We start from the raw sequence: 13,857 nt of genomic DNA, 5'->3' as shown, positions 1-13,857 counted from the left end.
ATCCTGCCACGCTACCGAATTGCTGTATGAGTTCTAGCAATCTTGGGGTGGAGACTTTTGGGTTTTCTATGTAGAGTATCATGTCATCAGCGAAGAGGGAGAGTTTGACTTCTTCTTTGCCAATTTGAATGCCTTTAATAAGTCTTTTTGTTGTCTGATTGCTGAGGCTAGGACTTCCAGTACTATGTTGAACAGCAGTGGTAAGAGTGGACATCCCTGTCTTGTTCCTGATCTTAGGGGAAAGGCTCCCAGTGCTTCCCCATTGAGAATGATATTTGCTGTGGGCTTTTCATAGATGGCTTTTAAGATGCCGAGGAATGTTCCCTCTATCCCTACACTCTGAAGAGTTTTGATCAGGAATGGATGCTGTATTTTGTCAAATGCTTTCTCTGCATCCAATGAGAGGATCATATGGTTCTTGGTTTTTCTCTTGCTGATATGATGAATCACATTGATTGTTTTACGGGTGTTGAACCAGCCTTGTGTCCCAGGGATAAATCCTACTTGGTCATGGTGAATAATTTTCTTAATGTATTGTTGGATCCTATTGGCCAGTATCTTGTTGAGAATTTTTGCATCCATGTTCATCAGGGATATTGGTCTGTAATTCTCCTTTTTGGTGGGGTCTTTGTCTGGTTTTGGAATTAAGGTGATGCTGGCCTCATAGAACGAATTTGGAAGTACTCCATCTCTTTCTATCTTTCCAAACAGCTTTAGGAGAATAGGTATGGTTTCTTCTTTAAATGTTTGATAAAATTCCCCTGGGAAGCCATCTGGCCCTGGACTCTTGTGTCTTGGGAGGTTTTTGATGACTGCTTCAATTTCCTCCCTGGTTATTGGCCTGTTCAGGTTTTCTATTTCTTCCTGTTCCAGTTTTGGTAGTTTGTGGCTTTCCAGGAATGCGTCCATTTCTTCTAGATTGCCTAATTTATTGGCGTATAGCTGTTCATAATATGTTTTTAAAATCGTTTGTATTTCCTTGGTGTTGGTAGTGATCTCTCCTTTCTCATTCATGATTTTATTAATTTGAGTCTTCTCTCTCTTCTTTTTAATAAGGCTGGCTAATGGTTTATCTATCTTATTAATTCTTTCAAAGAACCAACTCCTGGTTCTGTTGATCTGTTCCACAGTTCTTCTGGTCTCGATTTCGTTGAGTTCTGCTCGAATCTTTATTAACTCCCTTCTTCTCTTGGGTGTAGGATCTATTTGCTGTTTTTTCTCTAGCTCCTTTATGTGTAAGGTTAGCTTCTGTATTTGAGTTCTTTCCAGTTTTTGAATGGATGCTTGTATTGCGATGTATTTCCCCCTTAGGACTGCTTTTGCAGCATCCCAAAGATTTTGAACGGTTGTATCTTCATTCTCATTAGTTTCCATGAATCTTTTTAATTCCTCCTTAATTTCCTGGTTGACCCTTTTATCTTTTAGCAGGATGGTCCTTAACCTCCACGTGTTTGAGGTCCTTCCAAACTTCTTGTTGTGATTTAGTTCTAATTTCAAGGCATTATGGTCTGAGAATATGCAGTGGGCTTTCTTTTAAACCTGTATTCTGATGACAATTCTATTTTGCAGTTAATTTAAAAGAAAAACAGATTTGGTTTGGTTTGGTTTTGCAAAGGCATTCTGATTCCTTTACTAGAAGCCATTCTCTACTGGGAATGAGTTAAGTCCCACAGAAAAATATTTGAGTTACTAATTTTTCAGTTTTCCTAAAAAATACCATTCTAGATTATAGGGGAGAAGTTAATTCATCACATATAATAATGCCTCAGGGAAGTTGTACTCAAAGTTTCATTCAGGGAGCCCCAAAAGAGCCTCTAGAACTCTTTCAGTGAATCTCTGAGGTCAACATTGTTTTCATAAGAAAACATTATTTTCATTTTCCACTCTCATCCTCTCACAGTTATACAAGGTGGTTTCGAGGGACTACATGATGACTGATATAATTACTCTGATGGCTGATGAAATGTGTGCTTGTGTATTCTTATGTTTTAAATTTTTGTTTTAATTTCTGGTTTTAATCTTAATCCATTTTGTAAGTAAACATGGATAGATATTACTCATGCAAACAAAACTTCTTTGAAGGTCTCAATAATTTTTGAGAAAAGGAGTCCTGAGACCAAAACATTTTTGAACTGCTATGTTAAGAGTGTAAAACTTAATTCTCTCACAGAACCCTGTTGAGAGCAGCCTCTAGCGAGCTGCATGGGAGCGCTGCCCTCAGCCAATCAGTTGTTCAATAAACATTTTTTAATGGAATTAAATTGAGTTCTTGGAATGCAACTTTTGAGACCTAATTTAAGATTCTCTCCCAAGGCAGTGTTTGAAAATTGAGTGCATTGCAACCTGCCAAGTTTCTTCGAGATCAGTAACTGGCAATTCTCAATATTGAGTCCAGGATTTCAGAAGTCACTTTCGTGTAATGTGTGCTGTAGCTGGCAGCTTACTGGCATCATCTAACATGTGGGCCACATATATATTTAAAATTTTCAAGTAGTCATATTTAAAAGATTAAAAAGAAACAGGTAAAAAAAAAAAAAAAGAAACAGGTAAAACTAGTTGGGTTTTCCCCCCAGCTTTTATTGAGGTATAATTGACAAAATTGTAAGGTCTTAGAAGTGTACAACGTGTTTTTTTGTTACACGTATACGTTATGTAGGACTCCTCTGATTGAGTTAATTAACACGTTCATCTTCACATATTTGCCTTTGCTGTTTGTTTTTGATGAGAACATTTAAATTCTATTATCTTAGCAAATTTCAGTTATTACTCACCTACTCACAGTGTTTTACATTCGATCCTCAGGCCTTACTCATTCCTTGTAAAGTTTGTATCCTTTTACCAGCCTGTCCCTATTTCTCCCACCCCCCAGCCCCTGGCACTCACTTACATGTTTTCTGTTTCTATGAGTTTGACTTTCTTTTCTTTTCTTTTTTTTTTTTTTAAGGATTCTACATATGAGTAATACCATGTAGTAATGTGGTTGTCTTTCTCTCTCTGACTTACTTCACTTGGCACAGTGCCCTCCACATTCATCTGTGTCCTCACAAATGACAGGATTTTCTTCTTTAAGGGTGGTTAATATTGCATTTTGTGTGTGTGTATAGATACAGATATATAGATAGATATGCTACATTTTCAAAATTTATCCATTCATCCGTTGACAGACACTTAGGTTGTTTCCATACGTTGGCCATTGTGAATAATGCTGCAGTGAACATGGGAGTACAGATATCTCTGTGAGATAGTGATTTCATTTCCTCTGGATATACACTCGGGAGTGGGATTGCTAGATCATATGTAGTTCTATTTTCAGTTTCTTAAGGAACCTCCATACTGTTTTTCTATAGTGACTACCTGTTTGCATTCCCACCAGCAGTGCTGCACCAGGGTTCCCTCTTCTCCATTATCTGTGCTAGCATCTGTTCTCTCATTTTTGTTGATAGATACCCTAACAGGCGTGAGGTGGCATCTCATTGTGGTTTTGATTTGCAGTTCCCTGATAATTGGTGATACACAGCACCTTTTCGTGCAAGTGTTGGCCATTTGTATGTCTTCTTTGGGAAAATGCCTGTGTAGGTCCTTTGTCCATTTTTAAATCAGGTTATGTGTGTTTTTTTTTCTGTTGAGTTGAGTGAATTCCTTGTTTATCTTGCATATAAACCCCCTTATCAGATACGTGGTCTACAAATATTTTCTCCCATTCCATAAGTTGCCTTTTCATTGAAATTAGTTTTTAATGAGATTTTTTTATTTAGACTACTATATCTAAAAAGGTATTTATTTCTTCATGTAATCAATCTAAAATTTATCAATGAGATAATTTATATTCTTATTTTAATATTAAGGCTTTGAGATCTGGTCTATATTTAACATTCATAGCACATCAATTTGCACTGGCCACATTTTGAGTGCTCAGTAGTCACATGTGGCTGGTATGTTCTGTATTGAACAGCACAGATCTCAACCGTAAAATGATATTAGATCTCAACTGAGAATGATGTAGAAATAGAGAAATAGATCATGAAAATTTAGTTACAAAATTTACCATAAAAACAGCCCCATTGAAAATAAGTCACAATGGCAAAAAGTTTGATATCTGCCTAAATTTTAAGACATTTCAGTGAGAAGTAGAGCTGCTTCAGAGAACGTTGAAAAAATAAACTTTTCTCTACACTGTCATAATGTTTCTCTTCCCTTCTTAAAAGCATTCAGTCTGCTTATGGTATTTTGTGAAATTATTGTGCATGCATCTGCATACTAGTTCAGGGGAGTGCTCTTTCTCTTTTTGGAGGAATTTTAGCACTTGTGGTCTTTGCATTTTCTTCCTAAGTGGCTCCTTTCTTTAACTGTCCATTTGTCATGGCATATCTCAGCATGAAAGAACCCACATACTTCTGATGGGTGAGGGGTAAGATCTTAATGTTGAACCTTTCCTTGGCTCATTGGTTTTTATTCTGTCACCGTACCTTGCCAATGAATGTGGTGTCAGGATATGCAAATGAATTATTGCCTGTTGTGAAGAAAGCACTATTTTTTCAACTTCATTCCTTGTGAACATTACTGTGCTTGCAAAAATTAGGTAAGAGTTAAAGGAACTGTGGTTTAGAAGTGAGAACTAAAAGGGGGAAATCACTATTTTTCCCCTCTTCTAGAATGAATAATAAAGAACTGCGACTTTACATTTGGCATGATCTGAATTTAGTTTTTTGTCATGCTGCATGCCAACAAGAAAAAGAGTTCATCGAATGGGAATATCTCAGGTTGAGAAATTCCTGAGGGCTTCAGGCAAGCTGTATCTGTTGGAGCAACATCTTGGATACGATGACGTGTTTAATTGATATTAGTGTCAATTCATAAAATCCTGCTCCTTGCAAGAAGAAAAGAATTCTGTGTAAAACAAGAAACTTTAAGAAATATATGGTCTCTTGGTAAAATATTGGAAGTTTCCTTTTTTAATTGTTAGGCTTTTCATGTGGAAGTACAAAGATGTGATTCATAGATTCTCAGCACCAAAATCTAAAAACATTCTTTGAGAGTTTATCTTCTGTTTACCTACCAATTTACCATTCGCTGTGGACGCATTTCATTTTTCAAGCAGCGTATGTGTTACTTTCAGCTGAAACCCTGATTATATAGCTGCCACCAACCTGTAGCAGTGAAAATTCATGATCATCGATCTCTTCAGGTAGTCTCAAAATAATCACACTTGCTCACCAACTCCCTGCTCTTTGACGTGGTTATTTCTCTGTTTCATTGGTATTTTTCCATTTTCTAGAAAATCTCCACCTTCCAATTTGCAGCTAATGTAGGAGCTGAGCTTTTGGAGGTTATCTTTTCCGTTCTGCAGGCCTCTTGGGTACATATGCCAAGTAGCACATGTGTCCTCCTCCTTGGCGTTAGTACTTAGTTTGCTTAGTTTGAGGGGCAGGGAGCCTGGCCTGCCTTGAAGGAGCAGAGTGCGCTCTCCCTGGTGCAGCCCTGAGGATCAGATCTTTCTGTGGGTTCCATCCTGCAGCTCGGTGTGATGCTCCCCAATTGACTGCATCCCACACCCTAGCTTCAACTGGAAGCTCCCACATCAACTGGAAGCATGCAGTTCGTTCTGAATGCTGCCCACAGATTGTTAGCTATTCGCTTGTTGGCCCCTTCACCTTGCACCTTGAGTAAGGAACTGATGTGTTGGAGATCCCAGATTATGTCCTTTAGTGAAGCAGATCTCATTTTTGCCAAGGAATGCCTAACGTTTAAGGCTTGATTCCAGAAAATGAACACATAAATAACAGCAGTACTGTAATTAATATGGATGGCATGTTTACCACATGCCAGGCATTATATATTAAGCAGGCTGCATCCATTAGCCTGGTCAATCCCCAGCAACCTTTAGTGCAGGTTCTGTTATTACCCACATTTTTTTAAGATAAGGAACCATAGAAAAATTAAATAGCTGGGTCAAGGTTATACATTAAAAGGGCAGTTCCAAGGTTTTGAACCTAGGCCGCTGGACACTGGAGTCCTTCCTGTTGATACCATATTCGGCTGCTAGGTAAAGCTTTGCCCCCATGTCTTGTTGGATCTTGAATCTCATTGAAGAATGGACAGGAATTTGGTGTTCTAATCTATTAAAACCTCTTTACATCCACCTCTGAAGAACAGATTATACTTAATACATTTTCCCTGCAAAGATAAGAATACATTTCAGTATATGGGACCATATTCCCTTTATGGGGAGGCAGATATACTTGTTATGAAATGTATAACTATATGCATACTATACCATTACCTTTATCAAATTAAAAATAATATTAGGTGCGTAATGTCTTGAAGCCAGCTTTGTTCTCATGGATGATTAGATTTGGTTTTCTCTTTATTTACCTTTATGAAAATCTTATTGCTTGAGAATGCAAGTGAAACTCAGGAGTTCATGTGAATCAGGAGGCACTACTCTATGACTTCCTCAATTATGTTTGACTTAGTACTCTCTTGTAGGTGAAAAAGTACAAAAATGCATTGAAAGCCCTAATTAACCACCTCTACCCTCTACCCCCATTATTTTTTCTGTGTCATCCATTGGCAGCCATGGGCAAAACGGGATTTGAGGCCCAGTCCTTGGACAGTTGATGGTCAGCAGATCTTAGTATTGCTTCCCAATCTTTTATATATCATGGCACACACAGAGAAAATGATAATATTTCCTCTGTGGTAAACAAGTGAGGTTTCCTGAGGCTGGAGGTGATCCCTGCCACCTACCCATGGCCTTGGGTACCCTTGTAACTCATTTCTAGCACACTCATGGGAAGCTCTGCAATAGCATGGCTGCAAGTTTCTTAGCTCATTATACATATAGGAAAGCAGTCTCTAAAGTATATTGTGCCATTCATCTGTAAGCTTTTATTAATAACTAATTACTATTAAGACCCAGAGATTTGTTCTATAGAAGGACATTGTGTACTGTGGTTTTTGTGTTTTAAGAACTGTTCTGGGATCCCTGGGTGGCGCAGCGGTTTAGCGCCTGCCTTTGGCCCAGGGCCCGATCCTGGAGACCTGGGATCAAATCCCACGTCGGGCTCCCGGTGCATGGAGCCTGCTTCTTCCTCTCCCTCTGCCTGTGTCTCTGCCTCTCTCTCTATGTGTGACTTTCATAAACAAATAAATAAATAAAATTAAAAAAAAAAAAAGAACTGTTCTTAGAGAATTCAGTACAGATGCTAGACCAATTACTGGAGTTAAGGTCTGTATGTGATATGGCCCAGTAGTGAGAAGTAGAAACAGTAATGGTCTGGGGTGATATGCACCGAGATGCCCTACCACTGAGCTATACCCCCTGTACAGACAAGGCTTCCTATAGGAGATTGAACAGCTGCTGAGATTTGTTAATGATTCAGCTATTTTTCCTCATAAAATTACCCACTCTCTTTCCTGCCTATCCTAATTCTTTCTTTTTTCAAGTTCTATTTTGTTTGTGAGGTCTTTCCCTGTGTCTGCTTCTCCTCCCAGTGAAGGTCATGTCCATCCTCAGTTCTACCATCATACCTTGCTTATAGCTTTACTGGCTATATTTCCAATGTTGTGTTGTTGTCTGTTTCATGTATGCCTCTTCCCTACTAGATTGTGAGCTTCTTGAAGTTAAGGATGTATCTGATTTAATCTTTGTAGCTTGAGCTGCATCCAGCTCATTTTATCACATTCCATCATTAGGCAGGGCTTAAATGCTCTTTGGATTGAGCTGAAATTTGTCTCCCTGGGCCTTTCTCCTATCAGTCCCCATTCGAATATCTGAAACAACTCCAAAGTTAGTTTTATGTTAGCTCTTCTTATATTTGAATCATCTACTTTGTATAGTTCCATATAGTCTTTATTGCTCTGGGCAGAACATTTTTATTGTTGAAATTTTGCTTCCCTTGTTTTTCTTTTCTTTTTCTCAATAAGCTTCCTTTCCCTCTGATAGTGTATAGAATTAGAGAATTTAAAAAATTTTTTTTTTTTTTAGAATCAGAATTTTAAGAATTGAAAGGGGCTAGAATTGACCTTGTCTTGGTCCTTCATCAAACTAATATTCATTGATTATTTGCTAATTGACCAAGACAGAAATACAGAGATATTTGCGGGCAACACAATATTTTCAATATTTCACTAAGAACAGTGAAGAAGTTTAGATTTGATAAGTTAGAAAAAGTTCTTCATCTTTCGTTCTGTTTTAAAATGTATGTGCTGGGGCACCTGGGTGGCTCAGTTGGTTAAGTGTCTGCCTTCGTTCAGTTCAGGTCATAATCTTTGGGTCCTAGGATGGAGCTCCGTATCGTGCTCCCTGCTCAGGGGGGAGTCTACTGCTTCCTCTCCCTCTTCCTCTCCCTCTGCTTGTTGTCTCTTTCTCTGTCAAATAAATAAAATCTTAAAGATGTATGTGCTGCTGGATATCTAAAGAATGATGAGCAAAATATATGTTTGATGCTGAAACAGGATATATACAGTACAGAAGGATCTTCAGATTTTTTTTTTTGATCTTCAGATTTTTATAGCATTACCATTAAGAATTTGATTGTAAAGTCAACCTACCTGGGCTTTAATCTTGGATCTGCCTCATACTAGTAAATTACTTTATTTTGGGTAAATTACTTATTCTGTGTGTCTCAGTTTCCCTATTTCTGAAATAAGGTTAATAATAATGTAGGGTATTGTGAGGCTTAAATGATTTAGTACTTGAAAAGCACTAAGAATTATGCTTGGCACACAGCAGATGTTCAGTATATAGTGACTGCTGCAACCGCTACTATCGTACCACCACTTCTACTACTGTGGAGTTATGCAAGTACCTGGTGCAATGTGGGACACCCCTGTGGAATTTCTGGTCAAATATTACTAAATTATCATATACTTGTGATATAAACATTTTATCTTAATAAGAGACCCAACATACCATTGTCTGCATCAAAGCATGATTTGCCCAGATTGTGACCACATCTTTGGAGTAATGAAGTATTTTGTCTAGGGTTTTACGTAGGAGCAGTTTAAGAAATGGCATAAAGACCCATTAGCTTTTGGAGTCTGTTCCTTTGAGACCAACTTGCTAGGAATCCATTTCCTGTCTTTTTAAAAAGAGTAAAATAATTTTCTTCATTGACATTGTGTAAACAAAGTGCTGGCAACTTGTATTGTTTTAAAATGGATTTAATTTTCTTAGTGAACTGCTTTTAATCATGCATTAGAATAAATTTTCTTCCTCCATTCTCAGGTTGCTATCAAGATCATAGACAAGACCCAGCTGGATGAAGAAAACTTAAAGAAGATTTTCCGGGAAGTTCAAATTATGAAAATGCTTTGCCACCCCCACATCATTAGGCTCTACCAGGTAGGTTCCTTAGTGATGTAGTGTATGGTGATGAAGAACCCAGAATAGTCACTTTTGTGTATAGAAGAAAAGGTGTCTCGGTGAATATCTGCAACTTTTCTTGGTTTCTGTGTTCATATGTATATCCTACTGTTTTCCCACCCTTTTATCTCTTGCTCAGTGCTCATGTTTTACCTGGCTGTTTACTAGTAAGATCTACCTTACCCACCTAGACCTTTTAAATTTGTTCTTTAAAACTTGGGCACAAAAAAAAAAAAAAGAAAAGAAAAACTTGGGCACCATTCTTTGTGAGGATTACACAAATGGATTACTCAGAAAATGACAAGAAGTTATTTATGTATATCTGAATCCTAAAACAGAACGGGAAAGCCAAAGGAACAGAGAATTTCTAGGGATGAAAAGCTAAAGGTGAATGTAGCATTACCTTTTTATAACATTACTTAAGTACTCATTTCTTTGATCTTGGTATGACATATGATAGCAAAGGATATTTTAAGTATTGCTTCTTGTATCAATCAGAACCTACCTCTTTTCTAGTAGGATCCTAGCTTCATTTTCTAAGGCAGCATTAATCAGTTTGATAACCATGAGATTGATTTTGTTTAATGAAAGAGATTTCCATTCTAGTGTTCTTACCTTCCCAAGAACCATGCCTATTTCATGCCATCCCCCACAACGACTTACTCCAAAAACAGTAAATCTAATGACTGGAATTTCAAGCCAGATAGGAAGAGAGGACCTTGCCTCAGCAGGCTGGTGGAAGAGATATTTTGGGAGAGGTGGGGCTTTGGGGCACTTCTCAGATTGCAGTGTGTTGGCAGCCACAAGCTCTGCCTCTGCCTAGGGCCAGCTCTGCTCACTGCTTTGTACCAGAACAGCCATCACCTAGTTGTTCAGGAAGTGGCCACCCACTCGGTTCATTTGCTGCCTGTTAGTCTGCAGTAAACGGTTGCTGGCCCAGACATGGCACCATGTGTCAGGGCGGAGGCACAATGGGCAGGCTTTCATAGTCTATTAATTTTATGGAAAAGAAAGCATGTTGTGATGTTAGTGTGTGTGGTTAAGGCTACAGCTTTAGGGCTCTTTTCTGGCATCAGCTGCTCACATAATGAAATGAATTAGATCGGCAGGAGCCGACTTGTTGAAATTTATCAGACTAAATTCTGTTGAACCACACCTACGTTGTGCCCCAGAAGCAAACCCATGAAAGCTTCCTGGTGTTGCCTGAAGACTTGTGTCTGCAAACTCGGAGGTGTCTAACCTCTGCTTCCTTCCTATCCTGATCGACTGAATAAACTTCTTGACCTCACATTTTAAAAGAAATTGTCTTTAAATAGTTGTAGGGCTTATGAGCTAACTTTGCTCAAGAGATTACCTGGTAAGTATTAGCCTTATAACTGAATTATCCAAGTTTCTCACCCAAGATTTCATTAGCCCTTAAGAATTCAAAATAGTTTCAGCCCTGACATTGAACAATGCCCTCTTTTAAGCTTTAATTTTGCTCTCTGGCAAGCTAGTATTGATAATGGGGATTCCAACTTACCCAGGTGAATGGCTATCAAATTATCTTTATAAATAGTATCCAGGTAGTTTTCAGGTGATTTGTCAAAACTTCAGTCTTGTCGGTTTATAGAAGGAGCCAAATATAGGTAAGTGTTTTGAACTACTGAAAAATTTAACAATAAAAGAACATTTGCACTCAATAAAAGGCCCAGGGGTACAAAGGAGATATACAATATAACATTTACTTTTTTTCTTTTCTTTTTTTCCCTCAACACCCACATATATATACAACACTTTTATTGTTGTTGTGTAAATCAACATACAGGAAGAGCTTGGAAGCAATGCATGTAATAGTGAGCTGATATCACCAGTATATATAGAGTTCTTAAAAATTAAAGAGAAAAATAAGGATGATACAGTTATTAGATTAGAAATGTAATGTGCACTTACATGACAATGCCAGGAAACCATTCAGAAGATCTGTTATCGTAACATGTAATGATGTTATATGGTATTAATGTGTTAAGATGCCCAAGATCAAGTAACTGGGAAATAATTTAGCAAAATAATCAACTGTGAATTATGGTGAAAGTATAAACTGTATTGCCTAATATGATAGCCACAGGCCACACGTGGCTATTAAGTATTAAAAAGTGGCTAGAGCAAATGAAGAACTGAATTTTTTAATTAATTTTCATTAATCTAAAAACTGAAGTAGTTTATAATTAAAATTTTTGTTCAATGACAATATTTTGGATATATTGGGACAAATGAAATGTTAATTTCACTTTATTTTTTTTTACTTATTAAATGTGGCTACTAGAAAAGTCAAAGTTATATATGAGGCCTACATTTTTTTCCAATTGGTCAACATTACTCTAAAATGATATAGAATAAATTAACTTATTGCCAATGTTTCCTTTGAGGGAATAAAATGGAGAGGGCTGAGAAGAGGAAAATCTTTGGTCTTTTGTTTAAATATCAGGTATTTAAAAAGTTTGTATCATGAACGTATATATTCACATATTATTTTTAAAAATGTGTAACAAAAAAAGGTAAGAAAGGACTGCCAACACACAACTAAATAAAAAAAGCAAAATAGGAATGAAAATGAAATACAAATGAATAATTTATATTACTTGAGGTGTTGGATATTTACATTATTATTCCCAGTTTTGAATAAATGGATAGGAGAAAGGAAAGTTGTCCTTTCCATAAAAAAAAAAACAAAAACAAAAACAAAAAACAAACCACATCCGCATGTGATTTCTGCATAGTTCCTAAATGATTCCCTTATTTTTCCCTATGCGTTTTTTGGTTTTGATTGGGTTTTGTGGGTGGGAGGGCATTTTTGAACTTCAGATGACCAGTGTTGAATGTGAACTTTCTGGTTCTTGGCAGCTTCTTTGCTTCTCAGTCTTGTGGAGCTTAAGAGATTGCAGAGGCCTCATGGAACAACAAAACGGCTGTCTCTCTCAAGTAGTAACTGCTTCCTACTTTTAAGAACACGGAGGGATATCTATTTTCCCCCTTTCTTCTTTATAGCATTTATACCTGCTCTCCCCGTCCAATGTTTTAAGTTTGCTTTAAGCAGTAACGGTTATTAATATTTCAAATGACAAAAGAGGAGTCGTTAGTTTCTCTCCTATGATATCAGCCTGTCATTTGTGTCACTGTCTGTCACTTTCCTGCCTTTGTACCAGGTTATGGAGACAGAACGGATGATTTATCTGGTGACAGAATATGCTAGTGGAGGGGAAATATTTGGTAAGTACCTCTGTTGCATTCTTTAAAGCTATTGAGCACACTGTAGCAGACCTAACATAGCCGTTCAGTGCCTTTGTCACTTGAGCAGCCGTACTTGATGCTGTCCTTCGGCGCTGTCATTTTTGATCAAGAATTTTAATTTATTTTGGTTTACCTGTTTAAGTCCCTTCGTGGTCTGGGTTTCCTCAGCAAAGGTGTTCTGTTGATTTCAATCAGGTGTTGACAGTTGAGGTTAAAGATCTCTAAAAACAAACACCCCCACCCCCCACCCCGAACATGCAACGGAGGGGCTTTGCTGTTGCCAGATTCCCCTGGGGGTCCTCACATGTGGGAGCGCGCCTGTGGTGTGTGGCCCTCTGTTGTGAGAGAAAAGAGCCACTTGGAGCAAACAGTCTCATTCTAATGCTTTCTTTAAACTTTGTTTAAATATAACATGTAGCTATATTCCTTACCATGTGTTCACAGTTTCCTTGAATTCTTATAGTTTGGGAGGTTTTATCTACGGTAACCATTTTTTTCTCTAACACTGCGCAGCATCAGAATTAGGCAGTGGAGTCTGTTACCAGGAAATCGGACTTTTTGAGGTGGTAAAAACTGGCTAAGAAAAAAATCTTTTATAACCCCAATAAATAGAGCCAAGTAGAGCTAAAGCCTAAATTTTCAAATACGCATTGATATATCTTTTTTATTTTTTATTGATTTTTCTTTTGGTGAGTAACTACAGAGAAAGGTTTCTTTTTATACTTTAGGTTTATCTAGTTTATTTTTTGGGGTTGTGTTTTGGTTTCAGTTGTGATCAGAAATTTTTTTGTGTTTTAAATATTGGTACTTACTAATTTGAGTACATTTAAAAACATGAGATCACCTTTAAAGTGAAATATTCTTACTAGTGACTAGTCAGTTGTGACTGTATGATGTATGGATTTGTGTGTGTGTGTGTGTGTGTGTGTGTTAAAATTTTCCCTGAAATCTTATAATTTGGGCCTAAGAAGCTTCAGTCTTTTTTATTTTATTTTATTATTTTATTATTTTTTTTTTGTTTCAGTCTTTTTTAAAAGAGGTATCATCATTTCTTAATAATACTTTTAATTGACTTCATTTATGTGGTTATATACAATGGTAGTCTTGGGAGAAAAAGAGACCTTGTTATTTTAATGTTTGTAGTAATCAGAGACCCAAACCCACTGCACATAGATCCACTTGCAGCTGGATCTTTAGGAAAACAGATTTTATTTATTTAT

General features: G+C 37.3%; 1 protein-coding gene across 9 annotated transcripts in view; it reads left to right on the top strand.

Annotated features, from left to right (window-relative positions):
- The window catches only part of SIK3 (SIK family kinase 3), a 245,268-nt gene that overhangs the window by 123,314 nt on the left and 108,097 nt on the right, over positions 1-13,857 (top strand). For all 9 annotated transcript variants that reach the window (XM_077893645.1, XM_077893651.1, XM_077893649.1 and 6 more), the window contains exons 2-3: positions 9,230-9,346; positions 12,553-12,616. In XM_077893645.1, the coding sequence (XP_077749771.1) occupies positions 9,230-9,346; positions 12,553-12,616 (181 nt within the window). The remainder of the gene's footprint in view (positions 1-9,229; positions 9,347-12,552; positions 12,617-13,857) is intronic.

Source organism: Canis aureus, chromosome 3, assembly GCF_053574225.1.
Source record: "Canis aureus isolate CA01 chromosome 3, VMU_Caureus_v.1.0, whole genome shotgun sequence".
Classification (NCBI taxonomy): Eukaryota; Metazoa; Chordata; class Mammalia; order Carnivora; family Canidae; genus Canis; species Canis aureus.
This window is presented reverse-complemented; position numbering and strand designations above follow the sequence as displayed.